General features: G+C 41.6%; 1 protein-coding gene across 6 annotated transcripts in view; it reads left to right on the forward strand.

The window, feature by feature from the left end:
• Nucleotides 1-26,426, forward strand: part of immp2l (inner mitochondrial membrane peptidase subunit 2) — a 561,843-nt gene that overhangs the window by 444,793 nt on the left and 90,624 nt on the right. For 2 of the 6 annotated variants that reach the window (XM_063057902.1, XM_063057904.1), the window contains one exon: nt 19,761-20,551. The exons of the other annotated variants lie outside the window; for them this stretch is intronic. In XM_063057902.1, coding sequence (XP_062913972.1) covers nt 19,761-19,826 — 66 coding nt within the window. In that variant the 3' untranslated portion in view covers nt 19,827-20,551. Of the gene's footprint in view, nt 1-19,760; nt 20,552-26,426 lie in introns of those variants that run through there. 6 annotated transcript variants of the gene reach the window in all.

Raw genomic sequence — 26,426 nt, forward strand, 5'->3', positions numbered from 1 at the left:
AGCAATTCAGGAACAGCTTCTTCCCCTCTGCCATCCGATTCCTGAATGGACTTTGAAGCTTTTTTTTATATATAGTATTTCTGTTTTTGCACATTTATTGATTTACTTGTTTATTTATTATTATGTTTTATTTTTCTCTCTCTGCCAGATTATGTATTGCATTGAACTGCTGCTGCTGCTAAGTTAACAAACTTCACGTCACATGCTGGTGATAATAAACCTGATTCTGATTCCTTTGAGAATGTATTTGATGACTCAGATATATTTGATGATGTATGCAAAGATGCATACATCAGGGTGCTCTTTATTGACTACATCTCAGCATTGAATACCTTTATCCCCTCAAAACTAATCAATAAGCTTCAAGACCTTGGCCTCAATAACTCCTTATGCATTTGGATCTTTGACATCCTCACTTGCAGACCCAAAGTCAGTATGGATTGGCTGTGTGCTCAGCCCCCTGCTCTATTTGCTTGATTCTTATAACTGTGTGGTTAGGCATAGCTCCAAAGCCATATTCAAGGTTGCTGACAACACCACTGCCGTAGAGCGAATTAAAGGTGGTGACAAATCATCATATAGGAGGGAGATTGAAAATCTGACTGACTGGTACTCAATATCAGCAAAAACCAAGAAGCTGAATATTGACTTCAGGAGGAGGAAACCAGAGGTCCATGAGCCAGTCCTCATCAGAGGTGGACAGGGTCAGCAACTTTAACTTCCTCAGTGTTATTATTTTGGAAGACCTGTTTTGGGCCCAGCACATAAATGCAATTACGAAGAAAGCATGGCAGCACCTCTACTTGCTTGGGAGTTTACAAAGATTCAGCATGACATCTGAAACTTTGACAAACTTATATAGATGTGTAGTGGAGAGTATATTAACTGGCTGCATCACAGCCTGGCATGGAAACACCACTTCGCTTGAATGGAAAATGCTACAAAAAGTCATGGATATGGCCCAGTCCATCTCAGGTAAAGATCTCCCCACCATTGAGCATATCTACACTAAGCGTTGTCACTGGAAAGCAGCATTCATCATCAGGGCATGCTGTCTTCTCACTGCTGCCATCAGGAAGAAGGTACAGAAGCCTCAGGACTCAAGTCACCAGGTTCATGAACAGTTATTACCCCTCAACCATCAGCTCTTGAACAGAAGGGGATAACTTTGTTCTATTTCACTTGTCTCATCATTGAAATGTTCCCACAACTTACAGACACATCATCTCGTGTTCTTGATATTTATTTATTATTATTATTTCTTTCTTTTATATTCAGACAGTTTGTTGTCTTTTGCACACTGATTGAATGCCCAAGTTGGTGCAGTCTTTCATTGATTCTATTATGGTTATTATTCTAATATGGATTTATTGAGTATTCCTGCAAGAAAATGAATCTCAGGATTGTATGTACTTTGATAGTAAATTTACTTTCAACTTTCCATTGCCTTCTGTGGTCGAGAGTCCAATACATTCATCACCTCCGGATGAAGAAATATCTTCCGATCTCAGTTATAAATGGTGAGCCACATACCCTGAAGCCACCAAGAACATCCTCCCTCTATTCTATCTGTTTGATCTAATTCAAATTATATACTCTCCTGTGAACATGGGCCAAACTGACTCAATCTCTCTTTGTACATCAGCCCGACCATCCTTAGGCTAGTAATTCTTTAGATTAATAGGCCAAAACCGCACACAAAATTTCGGATGGAGTCTCAACAAAGAAATGTACAATTGCAGCAAGACATCCTTGCTTCTCTAACTCAAACCCACTTAAGTTCAAAGTGAAGATACTACTTACCTTCCAATCTGGATACTGTAGCAAAGCACTTGCTTTGGGTGATTGGTGTGAAGGGACACTAAGAGTCTTCACATGTTCCTTTTTCCCAACCCAAAAATAACAAACCAACTTTCTGTTTTTAAAACTACAGTACATTGAGTAACTTCAACATTTATCCACATTAAAATGCATCTGCTACACAATTGCCCACTCATTCAACTTTTTCTAATTCATACTGGGGCCTCATTTTTCGCATTCTACTTCAGCCTCTGACTGCCTGGAGCTGTTACATTTATTGATGAATTCATTTGTACATATTGTGAATAACTGGGACCCATGCACTGGTCCCTATGATACTCCACCTGAAAAATGACTTGTGTATTTTAGCTCTCCATTCCAGTCTGTTAACCAGGTCATTACATTACTCCCAAATGCGTGTTATTTAATTGTATTCGCTAATTTGTCATGTGGAATCACATCAGAAGCATTATGTAAAGCCAAATTCATCACATCCAATGGTTCTCTCTTGTCTGTTCTGCTGGTTTGACCCTCACAATGTTCTTGTGCATCTGCAAAGCATGATTTTCCTCAGGACTCCAGAGCCTGCCGGCCCCGACGCTAGCAGGCATGAACTTTCAATTGCGGCGCCTGCCATTGATCTCGGCGGCTCCAACACCTCAGGACATATTCAAAACCCGGACTCCAGCAACGACCATGGACACATTCGAAATGATTACGCAACCACCAACTGCGACTCCAGCCTTGAACTCCAGGCCGGGTCTTTATGTGCTGCTGTTGTGACTCCCGTCTCCCCTTCCCCCACCACCACTCTGCAACCCCGTCTTCCTCAGATCCCACCGTCAACTCCTGGGCCCTCAGAGGCTCCATCTTGCTCTCACCCCAACCCTCCCCTCTCCATTGACACCCCCAGCCTCCCCCCTCCCCCCTCTGATCCCAGCTCTCATCCGTGCCGGGTCTTTACCATCCCCTCCGACCTTCAACTGTCGGAGGCAGAACGCTCTGTTCTCAGTAAGGGCCTCACGTTTGTCCCCCTTCGCCCACACCTCAGCGAGTTCCGTATTCGCCACGATGCGGAACTTTTCTTCCGCCGTCTCCGTCTCCGAGCCTACTTCTTCGGCAAGGACTCTTCCACCCCCACCGATGACCCCTTCTCCCGTCTTCAACCCTCCTCTTCTTCATGGACACCCCGCTCTGGTCTTCTGCCTGCTCTGGATCTCTTTATTGCCAACTGCCGACGGGACATCAACCGTCTCGACTTCACCGCACCTTGTCCCCATTCCAACCTCACTCCTTCGGAACGCTCTGCTCTCCACTCCCTCCGCACTAATCCTAACCTTATTATTAAACCCGCTGATAAAGGGGGTGCTGTTGTAGTCTGGCGTACTGACCTCTACCTTGCCGAGGCACAGCGACAACTCGCGGATACCTCCTCTTATTTACCCCTCGATCGTGACCACACCAAGGAGCACCAGGCCATTGTCTCCCACACTATCAACAACTTTATCCGCTCAGGGGATCTCCCATCCACTGCTACCAACCTTATAGTTCCCACACCCCGCACTTCCCGTTTCTACCTCCTACCCAAGATCCACAAACCTGCCTGTCCTGGCCGACCTATTGTCTCAGCTTGCTCCTGCCCCACCGAACTCGTTTCTGCATACCTCGACACTGTTTTATCACCCCTTGTTCAATCCCTTCCGACCTATGTTCGTGACACTTCTCACGCTCTTAAACTTTTCGATGATTTTAAGTTCCCTGGCCCCCACCGCTTTATTTTCACCATGGATGTCCAGTCCTTATATACTTCCATCCCCCATCAGGAAGGTCTCAAAGCTCTACGCTTCTTTTTGGATTCCAGACCTAATCAGTTCCCCTCTACCACCACTCTGCTCCGTCTAGCGGAATTAGTCCTTACTCTTAATAATTTCTCCTTTTGCTCCTCCCATTTCCTCCAAACTAAAGGTGTAGCTATGGGCACCCGTATGGGTCCTAGCTATGCCTGCCTTTTTGTTGGGTTTGTGGAACAATCTATGTTCCGTGCCTATTCTGGTATCTGTCCCCCACTTTTCCTTCGCTATATCGACGACTGCATTGGCGCTGCTTCCTGCACGCATGCAGAACTCGTTGACTTTATTAACTTTGCCTCCAACTTTCACCCTGCCCTCAAGTTTACCTGGTCTATTTCTGACACCTCCCTCCCCTTTCTAGATCTTTCTGTCTCTGTCTCTGGAGACAGCTTATCCACTGATATCTACTATAAGCCTACTGACTCTCACAGCTATCTGGACTATTCCTCTTCTCACCCTGTCTCTTGCAAAAACGCCATCCCCATCTCGCAATTCCTCCGTCTCCGCCGCATCTGCTCTCAGGATGAGGCTTTTCATTCTAGGACGAGGGAGATGTCTTCATTTTTTAAAGAAAGGGGCTTCCCTTCCTCCACTATCAACTCTGCTCTTAAACGCATCTCCTCCATTTCACGTACATCTGCTCTCACTCCATCCTCCCACCACCCCACTAGGAATAGGGTTCCCCTGGTCCTCACCTACCACCCCACCAGCCTCCGGGTCCAACATATTATTCTCCGTAACTTCCGCCACCTCCAACGGGATCCCACCACTAAGCACATCTTTCCCTCCCCCCCTCTCTCTGCATTCCGCAGGGATCGCTCCCTACACAACTCCCTTGTCCATTCGTCCCCCCCATCCCTCCCCACTGATCTCCCTCCTGGCACTTATCCGTGTAAGCGGAACAAGTGCTACACATACCCTTACACTTCCTCCCTTACCACCATTCAGGGCCCCAAACAGTCCTTCCAGGTGAGACATCACTTCACCTGTGAGTCGACTGGGGTGATATACTGCGTCCGGTGCTCCCGATGTGGCCTTTTATATATTGGTGAGACCCGACGCAGACTGGGAGACCGCTTTGCTGAACATCTACGCTCTGTCCGCCAGAGAAAGCAGGATCTCCCAGTGGCCACACATTTTAATTCCACATCCCATTCCCATTCTGACATGTCTATCCACGGCCTCCTCTACTGTAAAGATGAAGCCACACTCAGGTTGGAGGAACAACACCTTATATTCCGTCTGGGTAGCCTCCAACCTGATGGCATGAACATTGACTTCTCTAACTTCCGCTAGGCCCCACCTCCCCCTCGTACCCCAGCTGTTACTCATTTTTATGCACACATTCTTTCTCTCACTCTCCTTTTTCTCCCTCTGTCCCTCTGAATATACCTCTTGCCCATCCTCTGGGTCACCCCCCCCCCCCGTCTTTCTCCCTAGGCCTCCTGTCCCATGATCCTCTCGTATCCCCTTTTGCCTATCACCTGTCCAGCTCTCGGCTCTATCCCTCCCCCTCCTGTCTTCTCCTATCATTTTGCATCTCCCCCTCCCCCTCCAGCTTTCAAATCCCTTACTCACTCTTCCTTCAGTTAGTCCTGACGAAGGGTCTCGGCCTGAAACGTCGACTGCGCCTCTTCCTATAGATGCTGCTTGGCCTGCTGCGTTCACCAGCAACTTTGATGTATGTTGCTTTTCCTTTCCATGCTGCCTTTGTCCAATCACTCTAATGCTTTGCAATGTTTTGTTATTACGTACTTTATAATAGGTTCTAATATTTTTGCCACTATTGATCTTAGGCTTAGAGTTTGAAATTGCCGGGGAACATTTTCCACCCTCCATTCTGCAGGAGCTGCTCCAAAGACAAAAGAATTTTGCGAGATGACCACCATTGCAGCCAATGATTCCAGGCCTCTTGGAAATTTATAAATCTCTAGGCTCAATAATTTCCTTAGCACTGTTTCTGTACCAATACTTATATCCTTTCTCTAAAAACCTGGAATTGTTGTAACTCATATATACATTTAAGAATTAGGGGTAAGCCATTTAGAACGGAGTTGAGGAAAAACTTTTTCACCAAGAGAGTGGTGGATATATGGAATGGTCTGTCCCAGTAGGCTGTGGAGGCCAAGTCTCTGGATGCTTTCAAAAAAGAGATGGATAGAGCTCTTAAAGATAGTGGAATCAAAGGTTATGAGGATAAGGCAGGAACTGGATACTGATAGTGGATGATCAGCCATGATCACAGTGAATGGCGGTGCTGGCTCGAAGGGCCGAATGGCCTACTCCTGCACCTATTGTCTATTGTCTGTTGCCTATTCTATAAATTCCATAAATATTATCCTTTGCTTATTCACTTCCAGCCCATTTAGTAAGGTTTCCTAATCTGTCACGATGAACTCCCAGAAAAAGCCACACTTCAATGAAGCATACCATAGAGCAGACTCCCAGTTCCCTCTGATAGAGCAGCTTTGTTCTCGGGTCCTCAGTTTTAATTCTGCAGCAACTGCTCATTTGCCAGCAAGTTTCTGGGTAGAGGAGGCCTCGTCTTTCAGCGTTTCAGCCTGGCTTGGAGTCTCGCACCCTGCCTCCCACTCCCTCACTTTCGGCCGTGGCAATGAACCTTCGACCTCTTAAAGGTCCAGTGTCTCTCTGGTCTGCCAGGTCCTTCAGTTGATCGTGAGGTATGAAGGTCGTTGAGCTGATTTAAAAGTTCATTGCTTAGAAGGAGGTTACATGCTGCAGACTGCAGTGAGAGTAAATCAAAAGAGGTCTATTTAAGAGGAATTTTGGAACAATTTTCTGCAGCCCACACAGAACATAGGCAATGATCACTGGTGCCATTTTTACCAGCCTCTAAGTTTCCAATTTATGTTATGTCCATTAAAAAATATTTGAATTCCCAAACTCTAATTTATACACTTTAATCATTATTTCTCCTTTTTTGCCTCAATGCAGTGCATTATATGACAGGTTCCAACAACTCACCTCCAAGAATAGTAACCCCTAATGATAACTATTTACTTTACAAAGTTCAGGGTTCAGGTGCCATTACTGTTCCTTTGTTCTTCCTATCTCTTTGTTATAACCTGCCAGTCTCCCTAATAGGCCATATTACCCAGAGTCGCTGTCGTATTGATCAACATCCGATAGCCCTCTGTTCCTGGACACAATTAAATCACAGCTGCTAGCTGAACAAAGATGTGTATGTAGTGTCAATTATGTGCAACTGAACTTTGTGGCTGCTTTGTTCCTGCAAAAATTATGTGAATGACTATCCATTTGTGAAGTATCAAATGCATTTATTATCTTCAAAATTACTTTCAGTCAAATATAAAATAGTTACTATATTCAGACATTGTTTAGACATTGTTTTACATCGTGAATGCATTTATAAATTTACAAATCTATATACCAAACATGAGTTAGTCTTATTAAAAACAGATTTCAAATTCATAAAAAATACAATGACATCTCCGCTGAATTGATGGAAATAGACTAATGTATTCACATTTAATTTTCAGATGAGAACTATTTGGTTTTGATAGTTTTTAGCTGAAGAAAATGGCTATGGTGATTACTGCATCAATATTCAGCTTGTAGTCGGGAAGCCTCAGTCTTAAAAATGTCTGAAATTAATTTCTACATTAGTAAGGGAACGTCGACTCAGACCATAAGAGGCCTGCGTCAGGTATTTTCATGCCTTACAAGGCGCAGATTGGAAGTCTATGTGGGGTGTCACTCCTCGCACAGACACTAGAGCAATGTGTGATTAAGTGCCTTGCTCAAGGACACAAACATGCTGCCACTGCTGAGGCTCGAACTAGCGACTTTCAGATCACTAGACAAGTGCCTTAACCACTTGGCCACGTGCCCAACACAATAGTAGGTAGGAGATGAACACCTCCTGGAATGCAAGACACATGGAATAACAATACGGTGGCTTTTCAGTGGTGCATTAATTCAGTAATTAATTGTGTGTCACTGGTAGTCAATGTGTAGTTATATTATCATTAGCTTTTGCATTCATGATAATACTCTGGAGAATTAACTCCAGACTCTTCAGTTGTGTACTTGAAAGGAAACCAAGTTATTTATATTACTTTTCTGAGTGGCTTGTGAGATGTTAAAAATGATATTGTGTTTATGTACAATGTTATAAAAATTATAATTCAGACAATTTATTGGTGTTGCACTTTATTTTAATAGAAGCTATTTTTATTCATCTGATATGAAAATGTATTAATTTTTATTTGCTTATATGATAATTTGTCTCAAGAAGGAAATACTGTTCTCATGCCCACACACGTAAAACAGTAGCCTTGAGAAAAGACTTGTGAAGAATAATACATTACAATATGTAATTTGTCATCAATTTTATCATTGCTAGGCAGCATATTTTGAATTTATGGAATTAATGGATTAGGGAAATACTATTAGGGAAATGCATGTTACCAACACTGGTTCAAATAGGGTAAGCAGAGGGAAGCTGTTCCTACTGGTGGATGATTCAGTGCTATGGATAAATAAAATTAGCATAAATGGCAAGCAGTGCAAGAAGTATGTAAGGAAAAGACTCTGCTTACATAAAGGGTAATTGTGGTCTGGAGTTCACTATCTGTGGAGGTGATGAGAACAGAACTAAACAAGGCTTTCAAGAGGGAATTGTCCAAAAACTTCAGAGAAATTCGTCTGGAGAAAGTGAAATGAGAGAAATGAATGAAACTGATCAGTCCACTCTACCGAAAGATGAATGGCCTTCTCCAGTGCTGTAACAACTCTGTGTTCTGGAATAGAGATTTAACAATGGCATCATTTTATGATTTGGGAAACTTAAGTTGGAAAAATGCAGATTTGCACAATTCTAGAATTAGAAATGCACTTCTGCACTTGAATAGGAATGTCAACATACGTCCATATCAGGAACAAAATAATCAAGAACAGACTTGTTTTGATTCCATTGTGTTTTGATGAAGATGAATGAGCTTTGAGAAAATTTACAGTAGCTAAAGTTAGCAAACTTATAAACAGGACAAAGAATTGTAGGTATTGGAGATACAATGAAAGAAATCTGCAGAATACTGTCGAGCCTAATGGTATGGTCCAAGTATTCCCAAATGTTAGATGGAATATTCTCTAAGAATAGTTCTTGATGACAAATAACATTCTAGTATGTACAGGAACTATAAAAGGAAACGTACAAAGATACATTTTGCAATATATTGTAGCTGACTTGTATAAGTTCTCTGCACTATAGTTACCTTGTTATTGCCTAATATCCAAATTCATTGAACTCAAATATTTATCAACTAATTCTGGAGTGGAAGTTTGCATTACCATGGCCCAAATGTTATCATGTCCTCAAATGTATTTTATGTATTTCATAGTTTCAATCACATGAAATTCAGACCATAAGACAGAGGAGCAGAATTAGGCCATTCAGCCAATCGTGTTTGCTCCACCATTTCATCATGGCTGATCCCGGATCCAACTCAACCCCAAACACTTGCCTTCTCACATTATCCTTTGATGCCCTGATTGATCAGGAAATGATCAACTTCCACCTCAATTATACACATGGACTTGGCCTTCACTGCAGTCTGTGGCAGAGCATTCCACAGATTCACTACTCTAACTAAAATAAAATCCTCCTTACCTCTGTTCTGAAGGGTTGCTTCTCAATTTTGAGGCTGTGCCCTCTAGTTCTGGATATTCCACCAGAGGAATCATGCTCTCCACATTCACCCTATCTAGACCTTTCAACATTCAGTAGGTTTCAATGAGATTCCAGCCCCACCCCCCATATTCTTCTAAATTCCAGTGAGTCCAGGCCTAAAGCTGCCAAATGCTCTTCATATGCTAACCCTTCATTCCTTCATTCTTGGAATCATCCTTGTGAACCTTCTCTGGACTCTGTCCAATGACAATATATCCTTTCGGAGATATGTGGCCCAAATCTGTTGACAACACTCCAAGTGCGGCCTGACTAGTGCCTTATAAAGGCTCAGCATTATCTCCTTGCTTTTCTATTCTATTCCCTTTCATATAGATGCCATCATTGCATTTGCCTTCTTTACCACAGACTCAAGCTGTAAATTAACCTTCTGGGAGTTTTCCACAGGGACTCCTAACTCCCTCTGCACCTCTAATGTTTAAACTTTCTTCCCATTTGGATAATAGTTTGCCCTATTGTTCCTTTTACCAAATTATATTGTCATACATTTCCCAACACTATTCCATCTGCCACTTTTTTGCCCATTCTTGCAATTTGTCTAAGTCCTGCTGCAATCGCATTGCTACCTCAGCACTATTTCCCCTTCTACCTATCTTCGTATCTGCTGCAAACGTTGCCAAAAAGCCATCAATTCTATTATCCAAATTATTGACAAACAATGTGAAAAGTAACGATCCCAATACTGACACCCGAGGAACATCACTAGTCACTGGCAGCCAACCAGAAAATGCCCCATTATTCCCACTCACTTTTCCTGCCTGTCAGCCATTCCTCTATCCATGCCAATATCTTTCCTGTAATGCCATAGAATTTTATCTTGTTAACCAGCCTCGTGTGGCACCTTATTAACAACCTTCTGAAAATCCAAGTAGTTGACATCCATTGCCTCTCCTTTGTCCACCCTGCTTGTTATTTCCTCGAAAAACTAACATAGTTGTCAGGCAAGTTTTCCCTTTACAGAAACCATGGTGACTTTGATTTATTTTATCGTTAGTCTCCAAATACCCCGAAACCTCATCCTTAATAATAGACTCCAAGCCTTTTCCAACCACTAAGGTTAGGCTAACTGGCCTATAATTTCCTTTCTTTTGCCTTCCTCCTTTCTTAAAGAATGGAGTGGCATTTGCAATCTTCCAGACCTCTGGAACCATGCCAGAATCAAGTGATTCTTGAAAGATCATGACCAATGCATCCGTTATCTCTTCCGCGACCTCTCTCAGGACTCTGGGATGTAGTCCATCTGACCCAGCTGATATCCACCTGAAGACCTGTGAATTTACTTAGTGCTTTTTCCATTGTAGTAGCAATGGCACTCACTGCTACTCCATGACATTCATGGACCTCTGGCACACTGCTAGTGTCTTCCACAGTGAAGTCAGATGCAAAGTACCCATTAAGTTCATCTGCCATTTCTTCGTCCCCATTTTCCTCATCAGCATCATTTTCCAGTGGTCCAATATCAACTCTCACCTCCCTTTTACTCTTTATATGACTGAGAAAAGTTCTAGTGTCCTGCTTTATATTATTGACTTGTCTGCCCTCATATTTCATCTTTTCCCTTCTTATAGCTTTTTAGTTGCCTTTTGCTGCATTTTAAAAGCTTCCCAATCATCCATCTTCCCACTCAGTTTTGCTACCTTATGTGGCTTTTATGCAGTCCTTAGCTTCCCTTGTCAGCCACAGTTGCCTAGCCTTGCCATTTAAGAACTTCTTCTGTGGGACTTGTATCTATCCTATGCCTTGTGAACTATTTCCAGAAATTTCAGCCATCTCTGCTCTGCCATCATCCCTGCCAGTATCCTCCTCCAATCCAACTGGATAAGTTCCTCTCTCATGCCTCTGTAATTCCCTTTATTCTTTTCTGATACAGATACATGTGAGTTATGCTTCTTCCTCTCAAATTGCAATATGAATTCAATCATATTATGATCACTGCTTCCTAAGGATTCCTTTACATTAAGCTCACTAATAAGATCTAGGTTATTACACAACACCCAATCTAAGATGGCCTTTCCTCAAGTAAGCTCATACATAAGCTCCTCTAAAAAGCGATCTGACACCAACCTGATTTTCCCAATCCCTTTACATGTTGAAGTCCCCCTTTACAATTGTGTCATTAACCTCTTTATGTGCCTTTACCAGCTCTTTTTGCAATCTCAGCCCCCAACTTGGCTACCATTTGGAGACCTACATATGATTCCCATGATGATTTTTTTACCCTTGCAATTTCTTAACTCCAGCCACAAAGATTCGACATTCTCTGACCCTATGTCACCCCTTTCTAAAGATGTAATTCCACCTCTTGATGGGTATAACAAAAACGTAAGGAAGGACAAGCCAATGATTGGGTACAAATGCAGACTTACTTGTATTGAAAGGACAGACAGGAGGGCATAGGCGGTGGGCTGGATCTGAGCCACACCACTGCCTATGCCTTCCTGCCTGTCCTTTAGATACAAAGTATATCAACAACTATGGCCTTCTTTCAGCCACAACTCAGTGATGCTCACGACTCAGTTTACTGACCAATCTGTAGCTGTGCCATGAGTTCGTCCACCTTATTCCCAATGCACATTTAAATCAGCACCTTCAGTCCTGTGTTCTTCATCCTTTTGAATTTTGCCCCTGTGATGCATCTTAACTCTTTGCTGTCTCTGCATTTGTAACCAATCATTGGCTTGTCCTTCCTTACCTTCATGTTGCACCCATCATCTACTTGTAAACCTTCTGGCTCATCTTCAGCTCTATCATACTAGTTCCCATCCCCCTGCCATATTAGTTTAGACCACTTCCAACAGCTTTAGTAAATCAGCCCACAAGAATATAGGTACAGAGGAGATGTCAGGGGTATGTCTTTCACAAAGAGAGTGGTGAGTGCATGGAATGGGCTGCCGGTGACGGTGGTGGAGGGGGATATGATAGGGTCTTTTAAGAGACTCCTGGACAGGTACATGGAGCTCAGAAAAATAGAGGGCTATGCGTAACCCTAGGTAATTTCTAAGGTAAGGACATGTTCGGCACAGCTTTGTGGGCCAAAGGGCCTGTATTGTACTGTAGGTTTTCTGTGTTTCTAATATTGGTCCTCCTCGAATTCAAATGCAACGCATACCTTTTGTACAGGTCCCACCTGTCCCAGAAGACATTCCAATTATATGGAAATCTGAATCCCTGCCCCCTACTCCAATTCTTCAGCCACATATTTATCGATAAAACCTTATCCTATTCACCTCATTCCTCTCCTCAGTGTCGTGCAGCACAGACAGCAATCCTGATGTTACTACCTTTGAGGTCCTGCTTCTTAGCTTCTTCTATTTTCTTTTCAGGTCCTCCTCTCTTTTTCTTCCTATGTCATTAGTGCCGATAAGTACTATGACTTCTGGATGCTCATCTTCCCCTTTCAGGATATTGTGGACACGTCCGGAAACATCTCAGACCCTGGAACCTGGGAGGCAAACAACCATCCGTGTTTCCTTTGGTTATCCACACAATTGCCTGTCTGACCCCCCTAACTATAGAATCCCCCATTACTGCTGCCTTCTTTCTTTCCCTACCCATCTGAGCCACAGGGCCAGACTCAGTGCCAGAGGCACAGCTGTTGCTTCCCCCAGGTACTTCGACCTCGCCCCCCAACAGTACTCAAAATGGAGTACTTATTGTTGAGGGGGACAGCCACAGAGGTGCTCTCCACTATCTGACATTTTCCCTTCCCTCTCCTGACAGTCGCCCATTTATCTGTCCCCTGTAACCTCGGGGTGACTGCCTACATATAGCTCCTGTCTATCATTGCTTCACTTTCCCTAACAAGCCAAAGGTCATTAAGCTGCATCAAATCTGTTTTTACATTTGTGTCATTAGTTATGAGAATATTCATGGATTCTTTCTCCTTCCTTTTGGTGTTTAGCTCTCAGTGGGACTGCAGAGCATTGAATTGATCCATTTGCTGTGGACTTTCTTATCTCTGGATATAGAATGCTGCTTCTGCTGCTATGCACGCATATAGTCCTGTGTTATAGATTATCCATGTTGACACTCTATTTTGTGGTACACATGGTGCTGTGATCTAGAGTGAACAAAGGTTGGCTTTTTGATTTGATGGTTATGATAGAGTCAGGACTATGAGGTTACAGATCTTGGTGGGGTACAGTTTTGTTGCTACCTGCAGTCAAACACTCACAGACTGTTAGTAAATGAATTGTGATCATTTACTATGATCTGCCTTAGAAAACAAAATTATAATAATGAATAACTACCTCCATGTGATTAACTGGTTTTCAATATATCTTGTATGGGAATCTTTTTTATTATTTTGTATACAAAATTATGAGGGGTACAGACAGGGTAAATGCAAGCAAGCTTTTTCCACTGCTGTTGGGTGTGACTACAACTAGAGGTCATGGGTTAAGAGTAAAAGGTGGAGCCTCTTCATTCAGAGGGTGGTGATGGTGTGGAATGAGCTGCCAGTGAAGTAGTGGATGTGGATAGGTACATGAATGGGAGGGGTTTGGAAGGCTGTGGTCCTGGTGTAGTTCGATGGAACTAGGCAGATTTCTCTGCTGTACTGTTCTATGGCTCTATGATTCTTTCTTGGAACAGAAATTGTTATCAAACTAATATCAATAAAAGGAAACTGGAAAAATCCTGAAAATTCAAGAAAACACAAGCCAACTGCCTCCTGATTCAAATAGGTTGCTATGAAGCACACACAGATGAAAATCTTATGGTATGTTGGTATTGGTCTATTTTAGTTTTATGGTTGGGTGAATCATGGATTTCTTCCTTTAGTAAAATTTCTAATTGCCTTTCTTAAAAAAAATTAATCAAGTGCCAGTAGATGAAGTCGTTCACCATATTATTCAATTTTGATCACCATGATAAGCCATATTTATCAAGATGTGGTTATGTACTGCCAAAGCTTAAATATTTTACCAAGATAGAATTGATTTTAGCAGAAATTTGCCAGTGTTTTCCAGTTGCTACTCTGCAGTATTTTTATTCTAACAGATTTCCATCTAGGGCCAACCCTGAGTGCAAACACTCATCTCAGAGTTCAGTAGGTGATGGAATGAGCTTACCTACAAAACAAAACTAACACCAACAATACAATAGTCACTTATTAGCAACAGTATTGTTCTGTTATTGTGTAGACCTTAAGTGTTCTGTGTTGCAGACTGAAAATGAAAAGTTAATATTTTGGTGCAGTGTTTTATGCATCATTTTATAATGATAGATGATATGCCTAATATCATTTAAAGTGACATCTGTATTATTGTTCTGAGGACTAAAAGCTGTTGGAATTAATACAGTAAGTAGGTCTCTATCAAGGTGCCTCTTGAAGTCACTTTTAAATAATTTTCTTTTAAATCAAAGAACACTTTGTATAAATAGGTAACTAATATTTTCCATAAGACCATAAGACATACAAGCAGAACTTGGCCATCAGCCTATCAAGTCTGCTCCACCATTTGATCATAGGTGCTTTATTTTCCCTTTCAACCACATTCTCCTGCATTCTCTCTGTAACCTTTGATACCCTTACTAATCAAGAACCTGTCAACATCCACTTCAAATATACCCAGTGATTTAGCTTCCACAGCCATCTAGCAATGAATTCTACAAATTCACCACGCTCTGGTAAAATAAATTCCTCCTCATCTCTGTTCTAAAAGAGTGTCCTTGTTATTCTGAGGCTGTGCCCTCTGGTCATAGACTTTCCCACTACTGGAAACATCCTCTCCATGTCCACTCCATCTATGTTTTTAATATACAGTAGGTTTCAATGAGATCCCCCTTCATTCTTCTGAACTCCAATGAGTATAGTCACAGAGCCATCAAACGCTCCAGATACATTAACTCTTTCATTTCTGGAATCATTAGGTGAAATTCCTCTGGATCCTCTCCAGTGCCAGCACATCCTCTCTTAGATATGGGGCTCAAAACTGCTTACATTACTCCAAATGTGGTTTGACATTTATAAAGACTCAATGTTATGTCCTTGCTTTGATGCTTTAATCCTCTTTGTTATCATTGATGCTTAATTTAGAATGAAAACTTTGATGGTATTGACAATAATTTCCACCATAGACCTTCTTTCTTTTACTTGATGGCTCCTCTCCTTTGTCTTTTCTCGAATACATTGGCTCAAAGCTAGGATGCAGTCTCCAGTGGATAACAAGCCTACCTGAGATTAGCTAGATAGCAGAGATCTGGAATTAGTTGAAATTGAGGATATCATTTTTTCAAAGTCTAGCTATATTTTCATGAAGATTACATTTGAAAAATCGTAAATTAGTACTTCAATTAAATAATCCACTGTGAACGAGTATCAAGTTCAAGTTGAAGTTCCAATTTATTGTCATATGACTGTATATACATAAAACCAAACGAAACAACGTTCCTCCGGACCACAGTGCACCCACAGAACATATATCACATACAGTACATAAAGCAAAATATTATCACAGTTAGTTAATAAAATATAATTCATAAGGCGTGTAATGTGCTACACAGGTAAACAGTACAGTAAAAAGTCCTAGTGACAAGACCTTGGTAATGGTCGAGTATTCATTCCCTCAGTCTCACAGACTGAAGGAACAAGCTGTTACCTAGTCTTGCAGTCCTAGTCCTGATGCTTCCACACCTCCTTCCTGAGGGTAGTGGGCCAAAGAGATTTTGGGGTGGGTGGTAGGGATCCTCAACAAAGCTTTTGGCCCTTCATATACAACACTCCAGGTAAATATCACAAATGGGGGAGGGGCAGGGAGAGCGAAGGAGACCCCAATGATCCTCTTAGAAGTTTTTACTACCTCTGTAGGATCTTGCAGTCTCATGCCTTGCAGCTTCTGTACTACACAATGATTCAGCCAGCCAAGATACTCTCGATGGTGCTCCTGTGGAAAGTTGTGGAGAGCCTTGCTTGCACATCTCAATCTTCTCAGAAAGTCTCAGCACTGCTGTGCCTTCTTGACTAATGAGGTGATGGTGTGGGTCCAGGTTAAATCTTCCATTATGTGCACACCAAGGAAATGCTGTACTCTTCAGCCTTTCCACAGCAGAGCCATCGCTATGCAATGGAAAGCAATTGACCTGTACATTCCTGAAGTCCACAATCATCTCTTTTGTCTTGTCCACATTGAGACTCAGGTTGTTGTTCTCAAACAACTTAACAAGCCTCTGTACCTCCTCTCTGTATGTTGACTCATTGTTGCTGATGAGGCCAGCCACTTCTATCATCATCAAACTTGATATGCGGTTTGAGCTGGATCTGGCAGTGTTGTCGCGAGTCAGCAGTGTGAAAAACAGTAGGCTGAGCTCACAGCCCGAGGGGGCACCAGTGCTCAGTGTGATGGAGCTGGAGCTTGAGATGTTGCTGCCAACTCGGACTGACTGTATTCTGTTATGCACCACAAAACTGTTTCTCCTTCAGAGAAATGCATATTGAATTTGTTTCTATTTAGTGAGTGTGTTGATTCTTTGAGGAAACCTATCTTCACTGAAAATAGCTAAATCTTATATGAGCCACAGTTTTTGGTATAAAAGAACCTGATATAAGTAGATACATATCCTAACAGATGACACTAAGATGAAGTGTATTTAATTCTGCATGCACACAGACATTAACCACATCTTATGGGAGAATTTATTTTGTTTTATTTAGTCATATAGCACAGAAAAGACCCTTCTGGCCCTTCAAGCCATGCTGCCCCAGCAACCCCCAACAAACCTGATTAATCCTAACCTAATCAGGAAACAATTTACAATGATCAATTAACTTACCCGGTAATTCTTTAGACTGTGGGAGGAAACTGGAGCACCTGGGGAAATCACACTCATTCCACATGGAGGACATACGGACTCCTTACAGATGGCGCTGAAATTGAACTCCGAACTTTGGAATGGCCCAAGCTGTAATAGTGTTGTGCTAACCGCTATGATGCTTGTGGCAAATTCTGCTTATTTAAGTGAAATTGACAATGTTTCTTCGCATTGGTGCAAAGCACAGGATTTTCTTGTGCATATGTGTTCTAAACATCCTGACATTTCCCCACTGCGCTCCACTGAGCTTATCAATTAGTCCAGCAATGGCAGCAATTCCTTTGTATCTCAGAGAGATTAGTTCTTGTGTAGGAACAATAGCCTCAGAACTTGATTGAGTTTGCATGTTTTCTTATCCACAGATTGTGCAAAAATAAACTCACTGAAGGTAACGCCATCAATTCTTTCCTGGTGAAATCACTTATATTACAAACTTTGACAAGATACCTCTGTGCTTTATTCAAGTATTAAATCCACTTTTCTGGCATCAGATATGCATATAATGATGTCACTATTCATACAGTGTCCATTTCTACATTTACATAAATTGGACCTCAAAGGTAAAACCTGTGATCTTTGTAGAACAGCCTAAGAACAACTAGAAATACATCACGTTGCCTCTATTTTGCTTAAAGCCACAGATATTGGTTAGGGGTGGTGAGTGGTGAATGGTGGGACGCTGAACAGGAGCAGGTCATAGAATAAAGCATTAGCCAGTGAGACCAATTCTAGTTTTGGTTCTAAATTGGATTAAACCTTGGCTTTATGGGAGAAACCAGAGAGTGATAGTAAATGGTTTTCTGTCTGACTGGTGAAGTGCCACAGGGATCAATGCTGGGCCTATTGTTGTTGGATGATAATGTGGTTAACTAGATTGACAAATTTACAGATGACACCAAGATTGCTGGTATAGTGGCAGCAAGGAAAGGTATCATGGCTTGCAGTGGGATCTGGACTCGGTGTAAAAGCGGGCTGAAAAAGGCAGATGAAATTTAGAGTAGACAAGTGTGAGGTGTTGCACTTCAGTAGGACCAACCAGGGAATGTCTTACACAGTGAACAGTAGGGCACTGAGGAATGTGGTAAAACAAAGAGATCTGGGAGAACAGGTCCATAATTCATTCAAAGTGGCATTCCAGCTAGATAGGGTTGTGAAGAAACAACCCCATCTAGCTGCTTTTGGCACATTGGCCTTAATAAATCAAAATACTGAGAACTTATATTGAAGTTTTGTAAGATATTGATGTAGCCTAATTTGGAGTATTGTGTGCAGGTTTGGTCGTCTACCTACAGGAAAGATGTAAATAAGGTTGAAAGAGTACAGAGAAATTTTACAAGGATCTTGCAGGGTCTGGAGGACCTGAGTTATAAGGAAAGATTGAATAGGTTAGGAGTTTATTCCTTGGAACATGGAAGACTAAGAGAAGATTTGTTAGAAATATACAAAATTATGAGGGGTATAGATAGCGTAAATGCAAGCAGGCTTTTTCCACTGAGGTTGGGTGGGACTGCAACCAGAGGTCATGAGTTAAGAGTGAAAGGTGAATAGTTTAAGGGGAATATGAGGGGGAACTTCTTCACTCAGAGTGTCGTGAGAGTGTGGAATGAACTGCCAATGCAAGTGGTGCATGCAAGCTCAATTTCAACGGTTAAGAGAAGTTTGGAGAGGTACATGGATGGGAAGGCTGTGGAGGGCTATGGTCCTGGTGCAGTTTAAATTATTTGGCAGGGGCAAGATGGGCCAAAGGGTGTATTTCTCTGCTGTACTTTTCTGTGACTCTAGCAATCAGGATAGTCAGGGACATAGTTATAGTATTTATTTCTGAGCTCGAAGTCCAACAGGTGAGGCAGGTGAACTCAGAGCATAGATTGGCTCTGAGGATTGTAATGTTATAGCCCTAACACAAACATGGCTGAGTAAAGGGCAGGACTGGCAACTCAGTATTCCAGGATACCAATGGTACAGGTGTGTCTTGAGAATGTTCTACAAACACTTGGAGACCTTTTTATTGTACCATTGTGAAGTCTTCTTCACTGCCACAGAATCTCTTTTCTGTCCTTTTAATTATTGAGTGTCCTGTCATTTGCAGCTCTCTTTGACTCCACCTTCCCCAAAGTGTATCAGAGCCATTTGTGTACCAGACTTGGCAGTGGCTGCTTGCCTCTGAAAGCCCCTCATCCCTCGGGGTAAAATACTTATTACTGACATATATGACCGGAGGGACATCCTGCACTCCCTGCTTATCCTCTTCAGCTGGCCGAGTGGTCACCTAACTACTTGCTGATTGTACTTCAGCATGACCACTTCACTAAAGCTCCTGTTTCTGATACTCTCATCATAATGGAAATCACTCAGCAAAGCAAAGTTGTAGAGCCACATTGCTGTGATCCCTGCTGGTCACAGTCAGGTTGTTGGAAGGTTGCTCATTTTCCCTTGGATCTGCACAGATTACACCACTCCTACTAAAGGGACATGTCCTATCTCTGCTCCTGGCAGAAGGTTCTACTCATAATTGGCATCTCTCTGCTTATGATCTCCTGATGTGCAGCTTCTCTCTGTTCCTGCAGGTCACCAAGTTGCTCATAGGCAGCATCCCCTTGGATCTGGAGAGCTACAATGGTTGTTCAGTGTGAAGGGCAATCTGTTCAAGAGGCCACCTCATCATTCAACAACAACATTGAGTTGTTCCCCAGCGGCATATCTCTGGTCATTAGACTGTCAAACTGCTTCTATGTGGCTAAAACTAGGCTGCTAGCTGGATCTGCACCTGACTGCCCCGAAGCAAAAAGAGTCTTTATGCCGTCCACAGCAACAATATAATGGGACCATCTAATCTACGGAGAAGTCAACATGACATCCAAAGTAGGGGTCACTGTCACTTATTTCTGCAAAAGCATCTGTCAGAAAATTTCCAAGTAGTTAAGGATATCCACACTCATGTAGAAGTCCTGAACTTTGTCCCAGTGCAGAAATAATAGTAGTTCTGCTTGTGCCTCATGTCTGACGATTAATTTTAGACCAATGGGTCTTTCCTGCACAGTAAAAATTACCTAACAAAAATGCTAAGATTAAAGCTTCACATGGAGAGTAAATTTGGATTTATAGAAGCACAGATTTCACTGCACAGAAATTTAACCTGTGAATGACGCTTTGATATCTCAAATCTATCTCTTTTGTTCTTTTGGAATAATCAAACATGCATGAATCCTGAGTCTCATAGTTTGATCCTGGCTGTGATAAAGTTTCATTCGTTGCCTGTTCTTCAGCTTTGTTGGTGCTAGTTCTCAATAAATTAGCCTCCTGAACATCTGGCAACACCAATTTCATTGAATTTTCTAAGGTTTTTTTTTTAACTAATTTGCTAAGCCTGGGGTGGTTTTACAAGACTGCATTGAAGACTTGTCAACAATTGCATAAGCTTGATCAAGTAACAATTTGATTCGCTTTAGGATTAAGAGAAGAGATTCACTAGTATGGATGTCAAACTTCCAGAATCTAGTTTTCATAACTATTAGAATAAAATATGCCTAATCAAAGTTTAGCAGCACCTTCTGATTTTTAAACGTGCTGTAGTACCTAACAATAGAATCTAATCTTTGATTTCAATAGTGATATTCTGATCAATTTAGAGAAGTGATGGCTTTTTACATTTTCGTAAATTAAGGGATGGCTGAAAACATTAAACTCCTATAATTAATGTGACCACAATAACCATTTTTTAAAACTAATGTTTGATTGGAATAAAAAATGTTATAGTATTCAGTACATACCCAGAACCAACAAAAATAAACAGGGCAAAGTCTGTGGTATGTTCACAATTTTGTTTATGTTAATGTTCGCTGTCCAAGTTATGTATGAAGTTGCCTTTGAAATGATCTGAGAATTCTTGAACTGTCAAGTTTACGTACTTATTCCTTGGGTGGCTGAATGCTGCATGATGAAAAACATTTCCCAGCAAACCACATCCCCTCTAGCTTCTTTCTATTATTGTTCCACGACTATTACTGAAAATGGTCTAATATTCCATTGAGAATACAATAGAATTGAAAGCTGTAAACGTGGTATTCTCTAAAAGGAATTGACACTAACTAGATGACAAACCAAACATCAGCATATCATAGATTTGATATATGTCTTCAGGTATTATTTTCAAGTATATTATGTGATGTTTAATGATTCAGTTTAGCTATATGAGTCGCACGGTGACTTCAGAGGAGATATTAATCCATCTGGCCCCTACTGTGTCGAGCAGAAAGTTATTAGTTATTTTTCCCACTTTCTTGTTATTTCCAGCAGATCAAAAGTTAACATAGCGTGCCAGCATTTGAAGTGGATCTTGCATAAATAATAGCCGTTCTTTGCATTTTGTGCTGTCCGGGAGCTATCATGTGAATAAAATTGTGACATTTTTATTGTATTGTACAATACCATCAATGGTGTTTCAATTTCTGCCTTGAGTGTTTGCATTTAAACCCAATGAAGTGACAATTTGCATGCTAGCAATGAATTAAGTTCTATAGCCACAAAAAAATCTGCTGGGAGAATCTCAGCAGCTGGAGCAGCATCGGGGGAGAGGGGTGTATGGGTGGGTGGGGGCAAGAGGGAGAGGAATTGCCAGTGTTTTGGTTTCAGAGGCTGTATCAGGACTGAGTTGGAAAGGGAAAATGGCCAGTATAAAGAATAGAAGGGGAGGGATGAGACAGGGGCCAGTAGGTGATTGGTGGACTGAGGAAGGGTAAAGGCTAACAGACAGATCATTGGCAAAGGGGAAGGGTTGAGTTGAAAGACAGACCAGTTGCATGATGGGTGTAAACAAGCAAAGAAGAAAAGGGACACATGGAGACAAGTGGGAAGGTAGAAGTGGAGGCAGGACAGTGATAAGCCAGAACACAAAGGCTACCAATGCTAAATAAGTAAAGTGATATGGGGAGCCATTAAGCGAGAAAGGTATTAAATAGTTAAAACGTGTGGGTAGTAGGTTGTTGGAACCAAGAGGAGGGGGGAAAATGTGCACTGTGGTCTGGAAGGTCTACAGGAAGTGTAACAGAAGTGGGAGGACCAGAGAAGGATACTCTGCAAACTGATTATCTACTCTTTGCTTGCTGTTGTAGAGAGGCTATGTTGGGAGCACCAAAGGCAGAAGACAATGAGAATGGAGGTGCACCTAAGTGTCTGCCTCACCTGGAAGGGCTGTTTAGGTCTCTGGATTGTAGTAAGGAAGGAAGTATAAGGACAATTGTACTCCAGCAGTTGTGTAAAAATGTGCCAAGGAGGTGGAAGATGATGGATGAGTGGACGAGGGGGTTATGGAGGCAGTGGTTCTTGTGGAGTTTTGACTGGTGGTGGGAACTCATTGCAGCTGGCAGAAATCATGAAGCATGATGCACTGGGTGCAGAGGCTCATAGGGTGAAAGGTGAGGACCAGGGAAACTCGATCTCTGTTCTGTTTGGATGGAGATGGAGTGAGAGCAGAAATCTAAGAAATGGAGGAAATATGAGAGAGGGCTCCTACCACAGCTGAAGGGAAGCCTTGTTTCCTGAAAAAGGGAGGCAGTTTCAGATGTTCTAGACTGGAAGGCCTCATCAAACCACGGAATATTAGTTAGGCAATAGATGCTAGCTATTTAGTGCAAGATGAAATGTAACTGCTTCAAGGACGACTGGACCAAATCATTGACAATGCTCAAAAATTGATTCCTAATTCAAACTTCTCTAAGCATTTACAGAGACTTCAGCAACTATTTTTGGAAGGATTTCAAATTTAATTTCTGGAACTGATGTAAACAGCGTTGTAAACAGATTTGTAATTTGAGGATTGTGGACCTGGCATATTCTATCTGTTGATTGATGTTGCATAAACTGGAGTTGGGGAGATTGGGTAAGCTGTTGTAAGTTATCTTTCATTTTACCCATTTGGCTCATTAATAAGGGAAGAAGATCTACCAATGTTACTCATTCTGGACCATGTATGACTTCAGATCACCACTGTGATTGACTGTTTATGGCCACAGGAGGGCAATTGAGAAAGGGCAATAAGTGCAGTCCTCGTTAATAATGTTCACATAGAGTGAAAAACTAATTTTAAAATCTTGCAACAGGATCAACTTCTCTCCAGAAAAATTAACAGATGCAGGCAAATGTCTGGGGGACATTTTAATTGCTATTTGTTTGTGCATGGTATTAGATTTTTTTTCCTTTGCTGCCATCAGTGCTTGTTATGTAATACTGTTTCCTTGAATAAGCCTGAACATGATATAGAGACCCGAGAGAAGATACAAAGAAGATTTGCTAGAATGATGCCAGAACTGAGTTTGTATTATTAGAAAGACAGTAGGTACAGTCTGCATCTTTTCTCGACAAAGGAGAAGACTGATAGATGTCTAAGTTTATGAAAGGATTTAATAGGACAGACATTGTGAAAATGTTTCCCAACATGAGCAAGAAATGTTTCTGTAACTAGAAAAATACAATAAAATCCAATTGGAAATTCCAAAGAAGCTTCCTTGAATAAAGAATGGTTAGAAGGTGAAATAGGCTGCTGGAGGCAGTGGTTAATTTAAATATTCATTTTTCTGTGCTGCAAATACTTTGAAGCAAAAATTGTACAAAATTTTACATGTGGGATTGCATTTTCCATCAGTAATTCCTTTCACAATTTATTTTTTTATAATCCAAAGTAGTTTTCCTAAAATGAATATTGCGTGCATGGTGGAGAGGTTGCAATTTCAGTGGTGATGAAAGATAGGCAGATCAGAAGTACAGGGGCAGTCATGGATGGCGTTTTGTATCATACTCCTCGAAGTCAATACAATGGAAATTGGGGAAAATATCTCACAAGCAACCAACCCAGTGCTAACAATTGTACCCTTCCTCTACCTCTTCACCCACTGCTGGAGTGAAAAAATCTCCAAGATATTCATTCTTAAGACTTCACAACAGTAGAAATTTGAAAATTACATAAATTACAATGAAACCTTTTTTTGAATGAGTTCCTCTTTTCTCTTTGATTTGGTACTAAGAATATTGAACATTTACCAATATTTCTCAACAGCTGCTCTTGCAAATTGATGTTTCTGTTTATTCATTATTAGAGTCATTTAAGTTTCCACTGAAAGGCTCCTAGCTTTCATAGTTTGAATAGCTTAATTTGCCATCTAGAAATCTTCATACAGGAACTTCAAAAGATAATGCAAAAGTCCAAAAGTTCTGGCTTCTTTTGTAGGTATTTAGAGCTTTATTATGAAAGGAAGATGCCGAGGAAAGTGAGAAATTTTGGCACATATTGCAACATATCATTATATAATTTTTCACTAACTAAACATGAGTGCTTCATGGTCAGAACCTATAGTTTCTACTATTTTGTTATACTATGAATGCTTTGTATTTGTGCTTTGAGCTTTTCTTATGCAGTTCTTCCTGTTACATTTTGTCCAACTATATAATTTAGTTGAGCATTAATTAACTATCCTCAACAAGACTTCAGATTTGAACTAACTGCATTTACTTTCGCTATGAAGTAGATGGGAGTGGGGAAGCAGTGAAACCTCAACTAAAGTTTTAGACAGATACTGAAATCTCAGTTTTTATCTGGTGGGCCAGATTGTGTTTCTCTTCAATCAGCAATCCTGTAGAAAAACTGCTTTGAGGACATCAATGCAATCTGGAAATCAGCAGCACAGAAGTACAGAATGCACCAGAAGACTTAACAAGTAATTTAACCTCCTCCACACCCTCCTCCAGCAAATTTGCAATGTTTCATAGTGCCCATCATGAAGATGGGTCCCAACCAAAATCGTTGTTAGTCAATTTCTCTCCGTAGGTGTTGTCTGACCCACTGAGTTCCTCCAGCATTTTGTGCATTGCTCCAGATCTCCAGTCTGGAGCAATGCACAAGACTGGAGATCTCTCTTGTGGCTCCATAATGTCCTAAGCTGAGGGGCCAGAAATACTTCACATTTGGACCTTCAGCTTTATGTCGACTGTACCTGATGCCTCAAACGCAGTCACGTTCATTTGTTTAGGGTGGGTAACCATAATGAAAACACGCTTCCTTCATGGTGGGAAGGATTCTCCATGCCCTGATGGAGATGACTGAGCTTACAACCTTCTGCAACCCAATGCAGTTCTGTGCATTGGAAGCTCCATAGCAGACTGTGATGCACCCATTCAGAATGCTCTCCTCCCTACATCAGTTGAAATTTGCAAGGGTCTTTGGTGGCATATCCAAATCTCCTTAAACTCTTAATGAAGTAGAACTGCTGGCATGCCTTCTTTGTGATTGCATCATTATGTTGGGCCCAGATTAGATCCTCTGAGGTATTCACATCCAGGAACTTGAAGCTGCTCACCCTCACCTCTGTTGACGCCATGAGTGAAGACTTGCTGCGTGCGTGTGCGCGCGTGCGTGTGTGTGTATAACAGTAGACTGTAACTTACAGAAAATGGTATAAGTTTGAGTTATCAGGTGTAAGCAACTCACTGCAAGATTCCCTGTTTCTTATCACCACAATATTTATGTTGTTGGTCCATTTTACTGGTTAGTGGTTATCTCAAGGATGTAGATTGCTTATGACTTGATATTGAGTGTGACTTGAATGTCAGAGATAGATGATTAGACAATAAACAATAGGTGCAGGAGTAGGCCATTCGGCCCTTCGAGCCAGCACCGCCATTCACTGTGATCATGGCTGATCATCCACAATCAGTATCCATTTCCCCATAACCTTTGATTCTGCTATCTTTAAGAGCTCTATCAATCTCTTTCTTGAAAGCATCCAGAGACTTGGCCTCCACAGCCTCTTGGGACAGAGCATTCCATATATCCACCACTCTCTGGGTGAAAAAGTTTTTCCTCAACTCCGTTCTAAACGGCCGACCCCTAATTCTTAAACTGTGGCCTCTGGTTCTGGACTCATCCATCAGCGGGAACATGCTTCTTGCCTCCAGCGTGTCCAGACCATTAATAATCTTATATGTTTCAATAAGATCACCTCTCAGCCTTCTAAATTCCAGAGTATACAAGCCCAGTCGCTCCAATCTTTTGACATATGACATTACACTTGCACTATTTAGAGGTACTCATTGTCTGCTACTTTAAGGCACAAATGGTGCTTGTTACTGATCACCCAAAGCCTGAATGGCATCTTTCAGTAGATATATCCTTGATGGCATGGAGGCTGGCGGCAGTGATTTATTAGGCAGTTTTGACTACCCATTGTAGAGCCTTCTTGTGT

This window comes from Mobula hypostoma, chromosome 9, assembly GCF_963921235.1.
Source record: "Mobula hypostoma chromosome 9, sMobHyp1.1, whole genome shotgun sequence".
NCBI lineage: Eukaryota > Metazoa > Chordata > Chondrichthyes > Myliobatiformes > Myliobatidae > Mobula > Mobula hypostoma.